At 45.7% G+C, this 20,654-nt stretch overlaps 2 protein-coding genes across 5 annotated transcripts in view; both read right to left on the bottom strand.

Moving 5' to 3' along the window:
- Positions 1-1,833: 1,833 nt before the first annotated feature.
- On the bottom strand, positions 1,834-18,637 carry LOC116977437 (ral guanine nucleotide dissociation stimulator-like 1). Its single transcript, XM_033027869.1, has 4 exons — positions 18,509-18,637; positions 13,999-14,253; positions 5,808-5,922; positions 1,834-2,855 (listed from the first exon to the last, which is right to left on the bottom strand). Exons 1-4 carry the CDS (start codon positions 18,605-18,607, stop codon positions 2,680-2,682), a joined length of 645 nt encoding a protein of 214 aa, XP_032883760.1. The 5' UTR covers positions 18,608-18,637; the 3' UTR covers positions 1,834-2,679.
- The window catches only part of LOC116977436 (ral guanine nucleotide dissociation stimulator-like 1), a 227,567-nt gene continuing 225,520 nt past the window's right edge, over positions 18,608-20,654 (bottom strand). For 3 of the 4 annotated variants that reach the window (XM_033027868.1, XM_033027864.1, XM_033027867.1), the window contains exon 17: positions 18,644-18,699. In XM_033027868.1, the coding sequence (XP_032883759.1) occupies positions 18,690-18,699 (10 nt within the window). In that variant the 3' untranslated portion in view covers positions 18,644-18,689. Of the gene's footprint in view, positions 18,700-20,654 lie in introns of all 4 variants that reach the window. The other variant, XM_033027866.1, reaches the window with a different exon arrangement.

Below are 20,654 nucleotides of genomic sequence, written 5' to 3' on the forward strand. Positions count from 1 at the left end.
GCCTACTCCTGCACCTATTTTCTATGTGTCTAGTCTAATCTTACCTCCAGTTCCCTCCCTTCTATTTTCAGTTTGAAGGAGAGTCCCGACCCGAAACTTCACCCACGGTAGAGCTGCTGCCTTACAGCGCCAGAGACCCAGGTTCGATCCACACTATGAGTGCTGTCTGTATGGAGTTTTACGTTCTCCACGTTACCTTCGTGGGATTTCTCCAGGTGCTCTGGTTTCCTCCCACACGCCAAAGACGCTAGGGTTGGCTTCGGTAAAAATTATAAAATACCCTTAATTGATAAAGCTGCATCAGTCTACAGACAAATGCAGCCAATATGGTCTAGTGGTGGGATATCCAAGATGCCAAAAGTCAAACTCTTCCAGTCCGCAGTGCTCCCTACAGCCCTCTGTGCCAGTGAGACATGGAAAATCAATGTGAAAATGAAAAATAAATTGGATGCATCCCAACAACGCTGCTTGAGGAGGATCCTGAAGACTAGCTACAGAGACCACATCACAAACGAGGAGATCTACCGGGAAACTGCAACAAAGCTTCTCAGCCAGGACATAGAGGGACGCAGGATGAAATCTGCAGGACATGTACTCAGAATGTCACCAGAACGTGCACCTCAGATAGCAATGACACGGCAAGCTGACGGAAGAAGGAAAAGAGGCCGACCAAAACTCACATGAGGTGAATATTCCGGTGGGATTTGGAAGCCCGGGACACTAACCTATCGAGGGTGGAAGACGTCGCACATAACCGAACAGAATGGCCAAAGCTTGCTGCCCAATGCACTCAACAGTGTGGCAGGAACTAAGTCTAAGTAAGTAAGTGTGTGTAGGCTAGTGTTAGTGTGTGGGGGTCGCTGATCGGCATGGACTCGATGGGCTGAAGGGGCCGGTATCCTTGCTGTATCACTAAACTAAACAAAATTAGCCATCGTTTTTCTCCAGATATGCTGCCTGGCCCACTGAATTACTCCAGCACATTGTGTCTATCTCCATAATGTTATTGAAGGGAGTTACCACAAATAGTGCGTGAACAGCTTATTGGGAAATCAGGCTTGTGCTTGGATCTGTGATGTGTAAGAGATGGCAGTACTCCCAATACCTAATCCAGGCCATAAACAACATGCAGAGAGCAGCGGTTAAGGTCAGATCAGAAAATTGCCTGGTGCCTTAAATCTCTCAAAACTTCATTTCAAAAAATAAATTGATGCATTGAAATTTATTTTTAGTAGCTATTTTCTTAAAAACAAATTAAAAACAAGGAATATTGAAAATTATTTACAAAAGTATACATACAGAAAGTTTCACTGATACCACAGGCAATTTGCATTTAACATCTGTGTCCAATATCGTAGATACATTTTCTTTTTACATTAGTGCGCTCAATGCTGAGTGAAAGGGCCGAGATTTTGAAACTTTCATGTAGGTGGTGGTTCGGGGCTGTCCATGTCTGATGAACATTTTAGTTACCGGTGTTTCAGCTAAGGTGCAGATAAAGGAAGAGTGGAAAAAAAAGAGTGGAACTCCAGATCTTTGTTTGTGAGCTTCTTCGAACACTTGCTCACTAGAGATCATAGGCACATGGTTACCGAGAGAGAGTGTGTGTGTGTGTGTGTGTGAGTGTGACAGTGAGTGAGTGTGACAGTGAGTGAGAGAGAGTGAAGAGTGAGTGAGAGTGAGTGTGGGTGTAGAGTGAGTGAGTGAAGAGTGAGTGAGTGTGTGAGTGTGAGTGATAGTGGGTGAATGAGTGGGTGAAGAGTGAGTGGGTGAAGAGTGAGGGGTGGAGAGAGTGAGTGAGTGTGAGAGTGTGAGAGTATGTGTGTGTGTGTGTGTGTGCGCTCACGTGTGTGTGTGTGTGTGTGTGTGTGTGTGTGTGTGTGTGTGTGTGTGTGTGTGTGTGTGTGAGAGAGAGAATTGTGCAGAACACACCAACATTGTTCCAGAATAAAAGGACAGAAAAGCTATAAAAGTCACCTTCCAGATAGTTGGGACGCTCAGCATCTGCTACGGCTCCACTGGTCCCTCCATGACACAGATCACATTTACAAATGTACACACAAAATAACAGTTCTCTATAAAGCTGACCAGAATTTTGAGACAAGTGCAATATCATTGGCGACCATCAGATGTCCTTTGTCGAAGGTGGGTCTAGTTCTGTATATCCAAGAGGAGATTAAATTATTAGGCAGGGAGGGAGGGAGGGGGAAATAGACAGGAAATATCTGCCCAGGAGTTCAATAGGCCAATCCAAACACTTTCCAAAAGCATTCATCATCTGGCCACTGACTGGAGGTTGTTCACTAGTTTGAATGTGGCTCTGCAGGAAACAAAGTCAAACAACCACATTTAGTCAACCGAGTTGGCCAATACATTTTTTTCCTTGCCTCCCCCAATTGAAGTTTACAGGGTCGCAGGGGAAGCTGTCAACCGCTCTCCAGCTTGAGTACATCTCAGTCCCATCCGAGCAGGGCTGGTGTGCAAAATAATCTTCAACAATGGACAAGCGTTGCCTTCCCAAGGAGGAAGTTAGGGTTTTTACTCAATGCCATCCACGATGTTGGGTAAATACAGTCCAGGCAAATTTATTCACATATATTCCAGGGCTCTCAATACTTAGTGGTAAGGTTCATCTCCGCCAGAGGGTGTGGAAGCACTGACGGCGATCCCAGCCTCCTCTCACAGCCTGACCTTGCTCATTCTGTCTGCCATGATTCCCTTCTTGGCCTCTCTGGAGAGGTTGTTCAAGGATTGGCGTCCCAGCTGACTGTGGTTCTTCTTCCTCAGGATGAAGTCAAAGTTCCCAGAGGGGCTTATCGCGTAAAAGACGTTGGCGTTGTCTGGAATGACCAACTCTGGGGGCAGAAGAGGAAAAAAAACAATGAGTACATTTCCAAACGTAGACTGGCCGACCGTTTCGCTGAACACGAGGCCTACGAGGCCCACGTGATCGCCCGTCTGACAAACATTTCAACGGTCCTTTGTTGTCACATGTACCGAGGTACAGTGACATTTGATTTACCTTACAGTCACACCAAAAAAGCAACAAGATACAAAACTACTTAAAGATTAAACATAAACACCCACCAGAGTGGCGTGTGAGAATCCCCCAGGGCACACAGCATAAGCGGAGCTCCACAGCCATCTGTTCAATGTCCGGGCCACACACACACACGCTCCTTCACTGTGATGTGACCAGAGTTCAGGCATGTGCCGTCAGGGTAGACAAGGCAGGCACTGCCTACCCTGACTAAAATTAATTATGACATGGTAATCATTAAATATAAATAGTAAAGGCATGGGAGAATTATGCCTACCTAAGAGATCGATCTCTTAGGTAGGCATAATTCTCCGTGCCTTTCAACAGCTGCACTTGCAACACGCAAAGGTCTGTGCAGCCCACGTGCCGTCAGCGCTGCTTCAAGCCGTCAATTTCAAGCCGGGCTGAAGGCAGCTGAAACTCTGACTTTGCTGTACTGCGCATGCGCAGTGCAAGTTTCTTGGCGGGATTTTCAAATATGGATTGCCATTATCTGAAGGGTATGTTAGGAAGCAAAGAGAGAAGAATGGAGTTTGTGTACCAATACCGTGGTAAGTACATTTCTTGGTACTATGTTTTTAAATACTGTATTTCCCGGTGTGGGTGGGGGGAAGAGCTCCTTTCACAGTGTTTGAGGAGTCTGGCCCGGGGTAAAGTTACGGGGAGGGCAGGAGTGTTGTGAAGGAGGGGATCGGGGCCAGTAACCCACTTGCGACGCTTCTTGCACTGAGCCACCGCATTGTGGCCGGGGAGTGAATTAGCTTGGGTGGCTGCCGCAGCGCTCCGGGCACAGACAGCAGAACTGGCCGCCACTTCCGAGGAAGGAAGCAGCTCGGGTGACTGTGAGCGGCCGCGGGGACCCGACAGCAGAACCACCTGCCACTTCAGTTTGGCGGAGTCTGAGGGGAGAAACGCCGGCACCAAGAGCGAGCGAGCGAGCGAACGTGCGGACAGACGGATGAAAGCAACACTGGTTCAGTTATGCTTCTCGCAACGTTGCGGGGGAACAGTCGCGGAGCTCTAGCATCTTTTGATTACTCTAGCGCAGGGCCCCCTTAGGCTCAGGGCCCAATTGGGAGCAAACGGTCCAATTGGCTTAAGGCCGGCCCTGTGCTGAGTTACTCCAGCACTTCGTGTCTATCTTCGGTATTAAACCAGCATCTGCAGTTCTTTGCTTTTACACTTATTTACATTGCAGTCTTGCTTTGTGAATAGAAAGCTACATATCCAGTGAACAAGTTTGTACGTCATAGGAGCAGAATTAGGCCATTCGGCCTATCGGGTTTACTCCCCCCTTCAATTATGGCTGATCTATCTTTCCATCTCAACCCCATTCTCATGCCTTCTCCTCATAAGCCCTGACACCCGCACTAATCAAGAATCTGTCAATCTGTGTTTTAAAAATATTCATTGACTTGGCCTCTTCAGCCATCTGTGGCAATGAATTCCACAGATTCACCACCCTCTGGCTAAATAAATTCCTCCTCATCTCCTTTCTAAAGGTATGTACTGTAGAAGTTATAGAATTCTAAATGATTCAGAGTGGGGCTTAGTTGCAATACCGTCTCAAATCTTGCAGCACACTACAAAAGGGTTTACATCACTTTGATTTGCACTCAATAATATTATAATGTCAATAATTGTTTAATTGGTCTCTGTAAATTGCCCCTGGTGAGTAGGGAGTGGATGACAAAGTGGGATAACATGGAACTAGTGTGGACAGGTAGATCGATGGTCAGTGTGGACTCGGTGGGCCGAAAGGCCTGTTTCCGTGCTGTATCCTTAGCACGGCACAGAGGCTCAGCAGGCAGAGCCACTGCCTCAGTGCCAGAGACCCGGGTTCCATGCTGACCACGGGTGTTGTAAGTGTGGAGTTTGCACGTTCACCCCGTGACCGCATGTGTTTCCTCCGGGTGCTCCGGTTTCCTTCATATCCCATCTACAATTGTAGGTTAATGGGTCTCTGTAAAAATGGTCACTATTGTGTATGGTGTGGGTGAGAAAGTGGGATCACATAGAACTAGTGTGAAGGATGGTCAGCGTAGACTCAATGGGCCAGTGGTTTCTATGCTGTATCTCTAAAGAAAACTATCACAATGTTTAAAAACCTTTTGGACAGCTAGATGGATAGCATTGGTTTAGAGGGCCATGGGCCAAACGCAGGCAGGTGGGACTAGTGTAGATGGAGCATGTTGGTCGGCATGGGCGTGTAGGGCCAAAGTGCCTGCTTCCACACATTGGAAGGCATGGACAGGTGACATTTTGTGTTGGAGTCCTTCTTCAGACTCAACCCTAACTGGATGTGGGTTCCATATCCAGTATGAAAGGTTCCAACCTGAAATGTCGCCTGCCCATTCCCTCCACAAATAATTTAGTTTTGTTTTGTTCAGTATTTTAGTGTGCACAGATTGGAAACAGGCTCTTCGGCCCATCTAGTCCACACGGACCCGCGATCACCTGTACACTAGCACTATCCTACACACCAGAGACAAATATTTTATGGAAGCCAATTAACCTACAAACCTGCATGTCTTTGGAGGGTGGGAGGAAACCGGAGCACCCGGAGAAAACTCCTGCGGTCATGGGAGAATGTACAAACTGCGTACAGACAGCACCTGGAGTCAGGATGGAACTGGGGTCTCTAATGCTGTAAGGCAGCAACTCTACCACTGCGCCACCTTGATTTGCTGAGCTCCTCCAACACACTGAGTTTAGGCAGAAGACTGAACATCTTCCAGCATCAAGGAACCGATGTTTTATTCCTCACCTCTGTCTTCTGAGAGGATCAGGACAAGCTGATATTCCTCCCAATCTTGTCCTTCCAGGTTGTGCTTCAACATGGCTCTCTGGATAACGAACGGGGACTTGTTTTGGTTGGTCAGCTGGAGAGGAAGGGAAAAAGTATTTACTTTAGACGCTAGGTGTATTGAGCGGGGTGGCACTGAGGATCTTCTGAAAGGGATTTAATAAGAAATAATAAGAAAACAAACAAGTGTTAGAAAAATGCGCCGCTTCGATCCGCATCGTCTGCTTTAATCTCGAATTTTCACACCTTAACCTTCCATATCCCCAGACTCCCTTTCCCCTGACTCTCAGTTTGAAGAAGGGTCTCGACCTGAAACATCACCCATTCCTTCTCTCCACAGATGCTGCCTGACCCGCTGAGTTACTCCAGTATTTTGTGTGTAACTTAGAAAAATGCTACCCCATTATTTGACCAGTCGTTTGCAAACACTCCTCAGGCCTGTGGTCAGTTAAGTTTATAGAATGGAACAGGCCCTTCGGACCATCGAGTTCACCCCATCCATTGAATACCTTTTCACACCAGCTCAATGTTATCCCACGTTCTGTTATCAGGCAACTGAACTATTCCACCAACAACCAGAGAGCAGCCTCGAGCTACTCTACCTCATTGGAGATGCTCGGACTATCTTCAATCGGAAATTAGTGAACTTTATCTTGCACTAAACGTTATTCACTTTATTCCCTTTATCATGTTTCTGTACCCTGTGGATAGATTGATTGTAATCATGTATTGTCTTTCTGGTGACTGGTTAGCACGCAACAAAAGCTTTTCACTCTGCACGTGACAATAAATTAAACTAAGCTACCATTAAGTAGAAGCAATTTACAGATGCCAATTAATCTCCAAGTCTTCTGGCTTCCAGCTTCCTTTTGTCCTGCCCTTCAATCGGTCTGAAGAAGGGTTCTGAACCTATGCGTGTTCTCCAGGGATGCTGCCTGTCCTGCTCAGTTATTGCAGCATCTTACGTGCAAACCCACACGCCTTTGCGATGTGGGAGGAAGCTGGAGTTCCAGAGGACGCCCACGCAGTCACGGGGAGAACGTGCAAACTCCAGACAGCGCCCAAGGTCATGATCGAACCCGAGTCTCTGGCGCTGTGGGGCAGCAACTTTGTGCCGTCCAGTTGGTAGAAGCTTTATCCGTGCCTATTTGATAGCAAGTAAACTATACAAAGAATTCAATTCCACCAGACTAGTTTCTTTGTAGGGCGGCATGGTGGCGCAGTGGTAGAGTTCCTGCATTACAGCGCTAGAGACCCGGGTTCGATCCTGTCTACAGGTGCTGTCTGTACGGTGATTGTACGTTCTCCCCGTGACCTGCGTGGGTTTTCTCCGGCTGCTCCGGTTCCCTCGCACACTCCAAAGACATACAGGTTTGTAGGTTAATTGGCTTGGTATAAATGTAAATTGTCCCTAGTGTGTGTGTGTGTAGGGTAGTGTTAATATGCGGGGATAGCTGGTCGGTGCGGACTCAGTTCCGTGCTGTATCTCTGAAGTAAACTGTCCACTTTAATATCTATTGGCAAGACGGCAGTAGATTTTAAATATTGTTTTCGCAAAGTGTCACCGCAGTGGCCCGTGTTTATATAAAAAGTTAATGAAATGGAACTGATGAAATAGAAACAAAATTGCTCACGAGAGTTGGCAATTTTCCGTTCCTTAGTGCTGTGCAGAATGTTTAATATTCAACTCACAGTTGCACAACTCTCAGGAATCAGGTAAACAGAATATTGGAATGAAAGAATGTACCAGTTTATTAAAGTTCATTGTGGAGGGGGAGAGTGCTTGATTCTATGATTAGGAACTCATTTCTCTCGCCTCGAGAGTTTAGGCAGCTCGTGCCCAGCCCCCTGAGAAAAATGATCCTTGCTTTCTATTGCAACAAGATTGGGGAATTTTGGAATCATAAGTCTATTCTCAAACTTCAGCTCTTGGCTACTAATCCATTCTTTTCCCCACCCACTGAAAAATCAGTAAAAGACCATTGAAATTTAACCCAAGACAACGTCCCTGGATCCACTGCAGGGTTCTTGCCTTCAGTTTGTAATTAGATAATGTACCTGTAATCTTTCAAAAGAGCCACAAGGCAGAAAATCAAGGAAATGTAGGGAGTCACGGTGGAGCAGCGGCAGTTGCTGCCATACAGCACCAGAGACCTGGGTTCGATCCTGACTACGGGTGCTGTCTGCTGCCGTGCTCATAAGGAATAGGAGTAGAATTAGGCCATTCAGTCATGGCTGATCTATCTCTCCCTCTTAACCCCATTCTCCTGCCCTCTTCCCATAACCTGACACCCATACTAGAATCTATCTAGTACTTGGCCTCTGCAGCCTTCTGTGATATTTTATATCGAAGTCTCGTGATGAGACTACGTGAAGAACCTGCCAGTTCGAAACTGCTCCGACAGGTAAGCATTTTTGTTTACAGGAACGGGCTGCTGTTCAGAAAATAGGTGCAGTGGGCCCAGAGAAGCTGACTGGCACAGCCAGTGCAGCTACCACCGTTGAGGCTCCGGAAGAGAGCAGGCGCAGAACGCGGAGAGGCTGACGGGCGCGACCCGTACAGCTAACTCCGTGGAGGCTCCGAAAGGGAGCAGGCGGCGGAACGGCTAGAAGCGGACGGGCGCGGCCAGTGCAGCTACCACCGTTGAGGCTCTGGAAGAGAACAGGCGGCGAATGCGGAGAAGCTGACGGGCGCGACACGTACAGCTACCACCGTTGAAGATCCGGAAAGGAGCATGCGGGAGTCACTAGCTGGCCCCACAAGAGCAGCCTATCGAACCTGGCTTGCAATACTGGCGGGCCCGACCTGTCCACTCTGAGGCTCCGAAGGAGCAGCTGGCCAAAGGAGCATCCAGGCTGGGAGAAACTGGCAGCGCGATCTGCACAGTCAGCTCCAGCAAGGCTCCAAAAAAGGCAGAAGGCCCGCAGGAGCAGCCTGTCGAATCAGGCTCGGAGTACTGGCAGGCGCGGCCTGTTTCAGTGAGCTCCACTAAGGCTCCGAAGGAGCAGAAGGGCCGCAGGAACAGCCTGTTATAGCACAATTGACAATGCTCGTGCTGCTTTGCTGTTGTACCTAGTACTATAAATGGGACAATAAATGATTGGTTATTCACCCACTGTTGACTAAGGGTATGGATGGGTCTTTTATACGAACACTCTAAGTCTAGATACAAAGTAGTGTGGTAAATAACAGTATAAATTATTATGCAGATTATCATCAACTGTATTCCTAATGTTGCAGCAGTATCTTGTAAGTTATGCTCATGACAACTGATTTCAACACAAAGAGCACAGTCTTTACTCAATCTCCGTCTGGATCTCGGTCAAATCTGACATAAGGGTAACTTTTTATGGGAATGAACTCATAAAGCAAATCGGGCATGGTTGGGTACAAGTTGGAGTTGACAGCATACCCACCAGTTTGGAGATTGGGGGTGTTTTGTAAAAGGGTACACTGAGGTTACTAAGTGCCTATGAGATGAAGGATAGTTTCTTCATAGTTATTTAATAGTATCACAAGAGATTGTTGGTGCAGACTATTTAAAGATGGATAGAATGTAAGCAGCTAAAAGCAGGAGTGAATTCAAATAATTTCAACTCTCACTCTACCAGGGGGGCTGGCTCGCTTGCAGCCAATAGAATGGATTTTCCCCTTTGATCATCTTCTTGCAACAGCAGGAGGCTCAGATAAGCGCACTTTCAGAAGATAACATTTCGTTGAACATGTCTGGATGGTTGCAGATAGAATTCTGAACAGTGTTGCATGAGCTATTGTCTAACCAAAAGCAATTGGGACTGCGGCCCGATTAAGGGCAATGTACATGTATGTAAGTTAGCATCATGTTGTTAATAGCCCATGTCTTTTCTACCATTCATGGTTTATCTGTTTAGTGTTTTCTTTTCTTTTTTAATTTATTTATTAGAAGTAAAGTACATTACAATAATACAAGCCAAATATAACTTAATACATTTCTTGTACAACCCTTTTTTAAGCTTTAAAAAGAGAGAAAGGTAAAGAAAGGGAGATAGAATCGAGAGTGTGTGAAAAAGTGATCAAGAAAAAAGAGCCATAGTCACGAAGAGGTAGAGAAAAAAGTTAAGAAGTAAGCCCTAGAAAATAAAAAAGAGAAAAAGAAACAAAAGCTATGTTAAAAGTAGAAAACAGAGCTGGAAGGGATATACCAACTTCGTATTTTTCCTCCCCCCTCACCAGGTCCTGAAACCATTTCTTTTCAGAGTTCTGTTGCACCTTAGTCGACAAATGCAGACCAAGTCTTTTGGAAATGGTCTGATTTGCCTGCTAGAAGGAGTCTCATATCTTCCAGGTGTAATGTTTCGAACATATTTGAAATCCACACATTTATTGTTGGTATAGGGGCGTTTTTCCAGAATTTAAGAATAAGTTTTTTCTCCGTTATTAAACCATAATTAAATAAGTTCTTTTGAAACGCAGTTAGTTCAGGGCTGCCTTCCATTGTTCCAAAATTAATCAATTCTGCTTTTGGTGTCAATTTTCTTTTAAATAATTTTGTGAAGATTTCAAAAATTTCATTCCAAAATTTTTGAATTTTTATACAAAAAACAAATGAGTGCGCTATAGTAGCTTCTTGGGATAGACATTTATCACAAATAGGGGAGACGTTAGGAAAAAGTTTACTTATTTTAGTTTTGAGTAATATAGTCTATGTAAGATTTTAAATTGAATTAGAATGTGTCTTACGTTAATCGAGCATTTATGCACATATAGCAAATGTTTGTCCCACCTCTCTTTCGAAATTGTTATAGCTAGTTCTTGTTCCCAGTCTCTTCTAATTCCATCAGATGATGTTATTTCTATATTTAGAATGAAGTTATACAAGTGTGATATTAAATTGGCTGATTCGGTCTTTGTATTCATTGGTTCGTCCAGGAAGTCTGGGGACAAGTTATGATAATCTTGTGTATTTTTTTTCAAATAGTCACATATTTGAAAATATTTAAAATAATGATTATTTCTCAAATTGTATTTTAGTTGTAGTTGGAATGATAATAATTTTCCAGTTTCGTACGTCTCCAAACGTTTTAATTCCTATTCTTTCCCATTATGTAAATGATTTATCTATAATAGAAGGTTTAAACAACGGGTTATTGGAGAAAGAAGCGATAGATTTCTTAATTTTAGGGTAAGTTTTATTTGTTTCTAAGTTCTAATTGTACTGTGTATAATTGGATTTTTATTGTATTTTGTGTTATTTAGGTTCGTTGGTGAGAGGAGAGTCGCTCCTATATTAAAAGGGGAGCAGTCCTCTCTCTCCATTACTATCCAATCCACCTGCTGGGCAGAGTTGTCCAACAGGTGAAGCACATTTTTGATATTTACTGCACAGTAATAATACAAAAATTTAGGAAGTGCTAATCCACCAAATTCTTTAGGTTTACTCAAGTGTGTTCTTTGTATTCTATGGGATTTATAGTCCCATATAAAATTTGTAATGTCTGAGTCCAGTTTTAAAAAAAACTTTTTTGGGAGGTATATTGGAATTGACTGGATAGCTATAGAATTTGTGGTAGAAAGATGATTTTTATAGCATTTATTCGACCTATTAAAGACATCGGGAGCGTTTCCCAAAATTTAATTAGAGCGTTTAATTTCTTAAGTAGGGGGCTGTAATTTGCATTAAACATATCTTGATATTTTCTAGTGATTTCAATTCCCAAATATTTAAATTTTTCTGTAGCAATTTTAAAAGGAAATTTTAAAAGGGGTGTTGAGACTCTGGGTTTTATTGACATAATTTCACTTTTATTCTAATTTATTCTGTATCGTGAAAAAGATCAAAAATCCTCTTGGGTTTAATATGTTTGGTATACTAATTTGGGATTTTATTATTTGAATATTTTGTATTATAACCATGGATGTTCGAATGTGATCTGATTCTTTCAGCTAAAGGTTCTATTACAAGAGCAACATACAACATTACAAGTTTCACATAGATTGGTTTACTGCATGAAACCACAGAGCTTCGAAGGCTTCACGTAGTCTCATCACGAGACTTCGATATAAAATAGAAAGATTAAACGAGAACTCACCGTTTGAAGTTTGATCTTTATTTTGTGAGGTTGGAGTGAGAGACTATGTGCCCTCCACTCCCAAACCTGAATCTCATAAAGATCATTCGGTAAGTCAAGCGTTATTAATCTTTCTATAGTTTAAGTTCGTGCAAGTCGTCTGTGGTTTCATACAGTTGCTTTGAAGATTGACGCGAATGCGGGCTGGCGGGCTCTTCACGTAGTCTCTCACTCCAACTTCACATAAAATAAAGATCAAACTTCAAACGGTAAGTTCTCGTTTAATCTTTCTATTAAACATGCTGAGAAACTAATCGGGTGGATTTGAAATCTTTGTATAGTTTATTTGGTCTCCAACAGATGCGGATAAGGTTGCTAACAATTGGGCGTCACAAAGCTGCCGCCGTACAGCGTCTGAGACCCGGTTCGATCCTGACTACGGGTACTGTCTGCACGGAGTTTGTAGGTTTTTCCTGTGACTGCGTGGGGTTTCTCCGGGTGTGACTCGGATTCCTCCTACACTCCAAAGATGTGCAGGTTTACAAGTTGATTGGCTTCTGTCAATTGTACATTGTCCCTAGTGTGTAGGATAGTGCTAGTGTACGGGATGATTGATGGTCGGCGTGGACCAAAGGGCCTGTTTCCAACACTGTAAGTCCAAAGTAAAACATCCACTGCAGTAGGTCTCGTTAATTTTAAATTATTGACATATAGATTGATTTTTCGGATGCTTTTACACCCTGTTTGGCAAAGGATCATATTTGAACAAATAATCAACCCTAATGAACATTAGGATTTATATTCTCTCCTCCCATTTCAAACTACAGGGAGTCCAAGACAATGAAAGATAAGAGTGTCCCCCATGACATTCCAGCGCACCTTTCAAACCATATACCCTTAGCACCATACACTACAGAAACAGGCCTTTCAATCCAACTTGCCCAAACCGGCCAGGATGCCCCTTTTCTACGCTAGTCCTACCTGCCCATGTTTGGCCCATATCCCTCGAAACATTTTCTATCCATGTACTTGTTCAGTTGAGTTATAAATATTGTATAGTTTCGGCCACAACTATCTCCTCTGGCAGCTCGCTCCCAAAACCCAACACCCACCAGATTCCAATTAAATCTTGCCCCTCTCACCTTAAACCCATGTCCTCTGGTTCTTGATTTCCCTCCCCTGGGTGAATGACCCTCTGCATTCACTCTTTCTATTCCCCTCATGATTTTATACACCTCTATATGATCACCTCTCAGCCTTCTGTACCACTACACCTGTGTGAAAAAGCTGCCCCTCAGGTCCCTATTAAATCTCTCCCTTCTCACATTGAGGTGGGTGTATGGAACGAGCTGCCAGAGGAGGCAGGGACTATCGCAACGTTTAAGAAACAATTTGACAGGCACATGGATAGGACATGTTTGGAGGGATATGGGCCGAATGCAGGCAGGTGGGACATGTTGGCCGTTGTGAGCAAGATGAGCTAAAGGGCCACACTGCATCACTCTATGTTCTCTGGCTCTTGCCCCTTATGAGAGAAACCAGAATTTTGGGTCTGTTGTAGACTTTGAGCTAAACAGCATGGAAACAAGCTCCTGGGTTTTCAACTTTTCAGATTTCCAACTTTTATATTCAGGTCACTAATATATTGCAGCAATGGTAGAGTTACTGCAGACAGCGCCGGAGACCCGGGTTCCATCCTGACTGTGGGTGCTGTCTGTGGGGAGTTTGTATTTTCTCCCAGTGACAGCGCGGGAATTTCTTCGGGTGCTCATACGCTCATAGAAGCAGAATTAGGCCATTTGGCCCATCGAGCTTAATCCGCCATTGAATCATGACCGATCTTTCTCTCCCTCCTAACCCCATTTTCCTGCCTTCTCCCCATAACCCCTGATTAATCACCAGTGCTCCTGTTTCCTCCCACACGTCAAAGATATACGGGATTGTAGGTTAATTGGCTTCAGTAAATTGTCTCTAGAGTGCAGGAACTAGTGCATCCTATCCAATCGTTGGTCGGCGTTGAATTGGTGGGCCGAAGGGCCTGTTTCCATGCTGTGTCTCTGCTATAAAGTAGTATCTAAGCCGTGGAAGAATGCCATTCACGTACCAAAATGCTTTTGTAGAGATTCCCATTGTCGTCCTCGAGGCTGACGCGGATGATGCAATTTTCCTCGTTCCGCTTGTTGTACACAGGATGTGGCGCCATGGAGCTGCATGAAGTCCCCGAGATGGTGCGATTATGGCCCTTGGGATTGTGGGGGAAGGAAGGCAAGGATGAAATGGTGCCGATCAACGACGAGACTCCCGAAGAGGCCGTGTCCATTGAGTGGGTGGATGAGCAAGATGATAACGATTCATTCGACTGGAAAACAAAACAGTAAGGATGGGAATTTAGATATTTCCAAGGTAGACAAAAGTGCTGGAGAAACTCAGCTGTTGCGGCAGCACCTATGAAGCGAAGGAAATATGCCACGTTTTGGGCCAAATCCCTTCTTCAAACTGATGTATGGTGGGGGGGGAAGAAGAAAGGAAGAGGAGGAGCCAGAGGGCTGAGGGAGAGCTGAGAAGGGGAGGAGAAACTGAGGGCTACCTGAAATTGGAGAAGCCAATGTTCATGCCGCTGGGGTATAAATTGCCCAAGCGAAATATGAGGTGCTGCTCCTCCAATTTCCGGTGGTGCTCACTCTGGCCATGGAGGAGGCCCAGGACAGAAATGTCGGATTCGGAATGGGAGGGGGAGTTGAAGTACTGAGCTACAGGGAGATCAAGTAGATTATTGAGGACCGGGCGAAGGCGTTCGGCGAAACGATCGCCAAGCCTACGCTTGGTCTCACCGATATAGATCAGCTGACATCTAGAGCAGCGGATGCAATAGATGAGGTTGGAGGAGGTGCAGGTCGCACCTGGAACGACTGCTTGGGTCCTTGAATGGAGTCGAGGGAGGAGGTAAAGCGACAAGTGTAGCATTTCTTGTTTGACTCCTCCCATTCCTCCAAATACAAGGCGTAGTTATAGGCACGCGCATGGGCCCCAGCTATGCCTGCTTCTTTGTAGGGTGCGTCGAACAATCCTTGTTCGAGACGTACCGTGGCCCCATCCCCGACCTCTACCTCCACTACATTGACGACTGCATTGGTGCTACCTCCTGCACCCACACACAACTGACTGACTTCATCCACTTCACCACTAACTTCCATCTGGCACTCAAATACACCTGGACCATTTCCGACACTTCCCTACCATTTCTTGCCCTCACTATCTCCATCTCAGATGATAAACTTCTGACCGACATCCACTATAAACCCACTGACTCCCATGGCTATCCGGACCACACTTCTTCCCACCCTGCTTCCTGTAAGGACTCCATCCCCTACTCCCAACTCCTCCGTCTACGCCACTACTGCTCCGAGGATGAGGTGTTCCACACCAGGGCATCGGAAATGTCCTCATTCTTCAGGGAACGGGGGTTCCCCTCCCCCACTGTAGATGAGGCTCTCACCAGGGTTTCTTCAATACCCCATAACATTGCTCTCTCTCCCCATCCCCCCACTCGCAACAAGGGCGGAGTCCCCCTAGTCCTCACATTCCACCCAACTATCATCAAGCCAGGCTGCTCCCATCCACTATATAGGATGTGGTGATCTTATAGACGTGTATAAAATCATGAGATTAGTTGCTGCCTCACAGATCCAGAGACCAGGGTTCGATTCTGACCTCAGGAGCCGTCCATGCGGAGTTTGCACATTCGCCCTGTGAACACGTGGGTTTCCTCCGGTTTCAAGAGTCATGAATGTTTTATTGTCATATCCCATTTCCTCTCACATCCCAAAGATCTGTAGGGTTATTGGTTATTTAGCTTCTGTAAATTGTCCTTAGTGTGTAGCATAGAACTAATGAATGGGGTGATCGCTGGTCGGCACAGACTCAGTGGGCCGAAGGGACTGTTTCTCTAAGGTAAACTAAACTAAATATTTGTGTGATGCACTTGCAACATGCAAAGCTTCACTTGTAATGTATTGCTTCTGCATAACACAACGGCAATTCTTATTTGAGTGACTTTACAGACACAGTGCGGAAACAGGCTCTTCAGCCGACCGAGTCCACACCGACCAGCGATCCCCACACACTATCCTACACACCAGGGACAATTTACGATTTGCAGAAGCCAATTAACCTACAAACATGCACGTCTTTGGAGCGTGTGTGGAAGCCGGAGCACCCGGGGAAAACCCACGTGGTCACAGGGTGAACGTAAACTCCGTACAGGCAGCGCCCGTGGTCAGGTTCGAACACGGGTCTCTGGCGCTGTAAGGCAGCAACTCTACCGCTGCACCACAAAGTGCTGGATTAGGTCAGCTCACTCCATAGATCTCAGCTTCACTTTATCCTTCCACAGGATCTACACGCTCAATCAAAGCTCCTCCACTTACCTGACCTCCACTAAGGATCACAAACCTGCCTTTCTCCAGACCAGGCCCCCCAGCGACTGTGGAGTTACTCCAGCACTTTATCTTTTTATGTAAACGAGCATCTGCAGTTCCTGGCGTCCACCCCTCATTAGAACGCGTTAGACGGACGTGCGCAGCACAAAACGTTTTACGAGGAAAAGGTTCTAACTTTTTGAAAACAAAATGTTTTACCAGAAAGCCGCCTGGATTCGAGGGCTTCAGCTACAGAGCGAGGTTGGATAGACCTGCATTGTTTTCTCTGCAATGTTGGAGGTTGAGAGGAGACCAGTTAGAAGTATAAAAAATTATGAGAGGCACAGTTAGGGTAGACACTCAGAATCTTTTTACGCCAGGCTGGAAATGTCCAAGACTAGAGGGTGTCGCTATAAGGAGAGTGGGGGAAAGTTTAATGGGGATGCGCGGGGCAGTGGTGGGGGCCTGGAATGCCTGACCTGGGGAGGTGGTGGTGGCAGATATGACAGGGGTGTTTAAGAAGCTTTTAGGTGGGCATGTGGAAGTAGAGGGGAGAGAGAGATATGGATCATGTTCAGGTAGATGAGAGTTTAACCTAGCGTCATGTTCGGCACAATCATTGTGGGTCAAAGGGACCGTTCCTGTGCTGTACTGCCCTATGTTCTAACCATCCTATCACCAACCAGAGAGCATTCCCCACCTACCATCTACCGCAGTTGTAGTTGTTTGCTGCCGCTCTCACCTCTGGCCACAAACTCTTTGAATCACTTCCCTCTGGGAGGCGACTCTGGACTATCAAAGCTGCCACAGCCAGACATAAAAACAGCTTCTTCCCACGAGCAGTAACTCTACTCAACAGCCAAAAGTCTGTAGCCTCTCTTTACTCATGTTTCAATTATAATGTTTTATTTTTAATTGTCTACTGAATATCTTGTTGTTGCCTGCGAGCAAAGCACCAAGTGGACATACTTGGCTAATAACATTTTTATACATTCATTATTATTCATTGAAGCCAATAGACAATAGTGGAAGGAGTAGGCCATTCGGCCCCTCGAGCCAGCACTGCTATTCACCGTGATCATGGCTGATCATCCACAATCAATACCCCATTCCTGCCTTCTCCCCATATCCCTTGACTCCGCTATCTTTAAGAGCTCTGTCCAGCTCTCTCTTGAAAGCATCCAGAGAACCGGCCTCTGCTGCCCTCTGGGGCAGAGAATTTCACATTCTGTGTGGAAAAGCTTTTCCTCATCTTAGTTCTAAATGACTTACCCCGTATTCTTAAACTATCCCTCAGACTATCTTAAATCAGACTCTACCTTGCAATAAACGTTATTCCCATAATCCTATATCAGTACACTGTGGATGGGTTGATTGTAATCCTGTATTGTCCTTCCACTAACTGGTTAGCACACAACAAAAAAGCTTTACACTGTACCTCGGTACACGTGACAATAATAAACTAAACTATACTCTCAGCAGGTCAGGCAGCATCTCTGGAGGATGTGGATAGGTGTTGTCTTGGACATTTGCAGCCTGGGGAGAAAGATTCTGACAGTCTGCCCTATCTGGACCACTCATAATTTTGTAATACATCTGCCAAGTCTCCTCTCATCTTCTGATGTGGCACTGAAAACAATCCAAGTCTGACCGACCCTCTCCCTGTAGCTGAAGCCCTCTAATCCAGGCAGTAATCTGGGAAAACATTTTGTTTTCACAAAGTTAGAACAGTCTCGTCTTAAAATATTTTGTGCTTGAAACACCGGGACACTTGCACTCCGCTGAGTTACTCCAGCACTTTGTGTTTTTTTAAATGTACTCAGGCATCTACAGTTCCTGGCGGCTGTGTTTTAGTTTTTTAGTTTTAGAGACACAGCGGGGAAGCAGGCCTTTCGGCCCACACAGTCCGTACCGACCAGCGATCCCCGCACATTAACACTACCCCACATACACTAGGGACAATTTACATTTATACCAAGCCAATTAACCTACAAACCTGGACGTCTTTGGAGTGCGGGAGGAAACCAGAGAGCCCGGAGAAAACTCACGTGGGTCACGGGGAGAACATACAAACTCCGTACAGACAGTACCCGTAATCGGGATTGAACCCAGGTCTCCGGCGCTGCAAGTGCTGTAAGGCAGCAACACTACCGCTGTGCCACCGTACCGTACACGAGGGAGGCGGTCGCCCGTTACCTTTTTTTGCGGCTCTTCGGGCGTGTCGGCGGGGGTGGTGCAGGTGTTTTCGATTTTGGAGCTGTTGGAGTCGGATGAGGCAACGCCGACAGAGTCCATGCTCTCCCAGAGCTGCCGCTGGGCGGGGACTTGGGCTGTTGGCAGCTCTTAGTGGGAGTTCTCTCTTGATGACCTCCGACCCCTAAAACAGCCTCAGTAGGGAGCGCAATCCGTCATCACACACACGGAGGAAGAAGGCACGCGGTCCACGGGGAGAACTTGCAAATCCCACACACACTGAGAAGGCACTCGGTCAAGGGGAGAAGTGCAAGACTCCACACAACCAACACCCGGAGGAGAAGGCACATTACGGATCACTGGGAAACGTGCAACTCCACACACACGCACAAACTCCGGAGAAGCCATGTGGTCACAGAGAGAACGTGCAAACTCCACACGCACACACACCTGGAGGAGAAGGCACGTGGTCACAGGGAGAACATGCAAACTCCACACACAAACACCCGGAGAAGCCACGCGGTCAAAGGGAGAACGTGCAAACTCCACACACACGCAGCATCAAACTCATTCCCAGCCTCGGCAAGGCCAGCAGCATAATCAAGGACAAGCCACTCCCTCTTTTCCCCTCTCCCGTGAGGCAAAATGTATAGAAGTGTGAAAACGCACAGATTGAGGGACCGTTTCTTTGCAGCTGTTATTAGGTAACTGTACTGTTCTACCCCAACCAGACAGCAGTGCTGAACTACTATCTAACTCATTGACGGTCCTTGGTCTATCCGCGATTAGACTTTACTGGGTTTACTTTGCACTAAACATTATTTCCTTATCATGCATCTGTACACGGTAAATAGCTCGATTGTAATCATGTATTGTCTTTCCGCTGACTGGATAGCACGCAACAAAAAGCTTTTCACTGTATCTTGGTACACGTGACAATAAACTAAACTGACCCAGGTCTCTGGCACTGTGAGGCAGCAGCTCTGGTGCTAATTGGCTTCTTTGAATTGTCCCCGAGCGTGTATAATAACATAGAACTAGCGTGTGGGTGATCATTGGTCAGCGTGGACTCGGTTGGCCAAAGGGCCAGTTTCCACGCTGTAGCTCTAAAACTAAACTAAGGGGGATTCAGCGTATGTGGGGGATGGGAGCTAATTGAGATGGATGAGGATGTCAGAAACAAATTATGGTAGAATGAATAATGAACAGATGTTTAAAAACTGGAGTTCAAGGGATGGTATAAAACAGAGTTTGAGAGAAAGATGAATGGGGAAAAAAGGCGTAGACTAATTTCTAAATGAGGCGAGAATCAAGAAATCGGAGGTGCAAAGGACTTGGGAGTGCTGGTGCAGGATTCCCAAAAAGGTAATCGACAAGACAAATCGGTAATAAAGAAGCCAAACGCAATGCTAGCATTTATTTCAAGAGAATTAGAATACAAAAACAGGGATGTAATGCTGAGGCTCTATAAGGCACTGGTCAGGCCACATTTGGAGTATTTTGGACACATTTGGGCACCATCAGGGAGGCGGTACAGGAGCCTCAGGTCTCGTACCAGTAGGACGAGGAACAGCTTCTACAATCATACCGTCGCATTGCTGAACTCAGAGTCCCGCCGATAGATTCCTCCGGTCCCTCCGTCCCCATTGTTTAATTATTCTGTATTTTTTATTATTCTGTATCCTCTTTTTTTTTAAATTTCTATATTGCACTACTACGGACTGACGCAAAACTGCATTTCGTTGTACCCATACTCAGTATTTGTGCAATGACATTAAAGTTGAATTGAATTGAATTGAATTGAATTGAATATCTGAGGAAGGATGTGCTGGCTCTGGAGAGGGTCCAGAGGAGGTTTACGAGAATTATCCCAGGAATGAGTGGGTTAACCTATGATGAGCATTTATGGCGGCAGTGGGCCTGTACTCGCTGGAGTTCAATGAAATGTACCAAATAGTGAAAGGTTTGGACAGTATGGATGTGGATAGGATGTTTCCACTCATGGGAGAGTCTCGGACAATGTTCACAACCTGGGGTAAATTTACCCCCAGAGGGTAAATTTCGCCTACCCAGGGGGTAAATTTGTTGATTCTGGATTTTTTTCTGACATGTTGGTTCTGGTATATCATTAGTTCATCATTAGTTGTTC

This window comes from Amblyraja radiata, chromosome 10 (genome assembly GCF_010909765.2).
Source record: "Amblyraja radiata isolate CabotCenter1 chromosome 10, sAmbRad1.1.pri, whole genome shotgun sequence".
NCBI classification, from domain to species: domain Eukaryota; kingdom Metazoa; phylum Chordata; class Chondrichthyes; order Rajiformes; family Rajidae; genus Amblyraja; species Amblyraja radiata.

What these genes read in the sequence shown, in the direction of transcription:
- LOC116977437 (XM_033027869.1), bottom strand. Translation starts at nt 18,607, where the DNA reads ATGGACTCTGTCGGCGTTGCCTCATCCGACTCCAACAGCTCCAAAATC. An exon ending in CCGAAGAGCCGCAAAAAAAG is followed by an intron (nt 14,254 to 18,508) that starts GTAACGGGCGAC and finishes TTTGTTTTCCAG; the next exon opens with TCGAATGAATCGTTATCATC. An exon ending in ATCTCTACAAAAGCATTTTG is followed by an intron (nt 5,923 to 13,998) that starts GTACGTGAATGG and finishes CTTCCTCTCCAG; the next exon opens with CTGACCAACCAAAACAAGTC.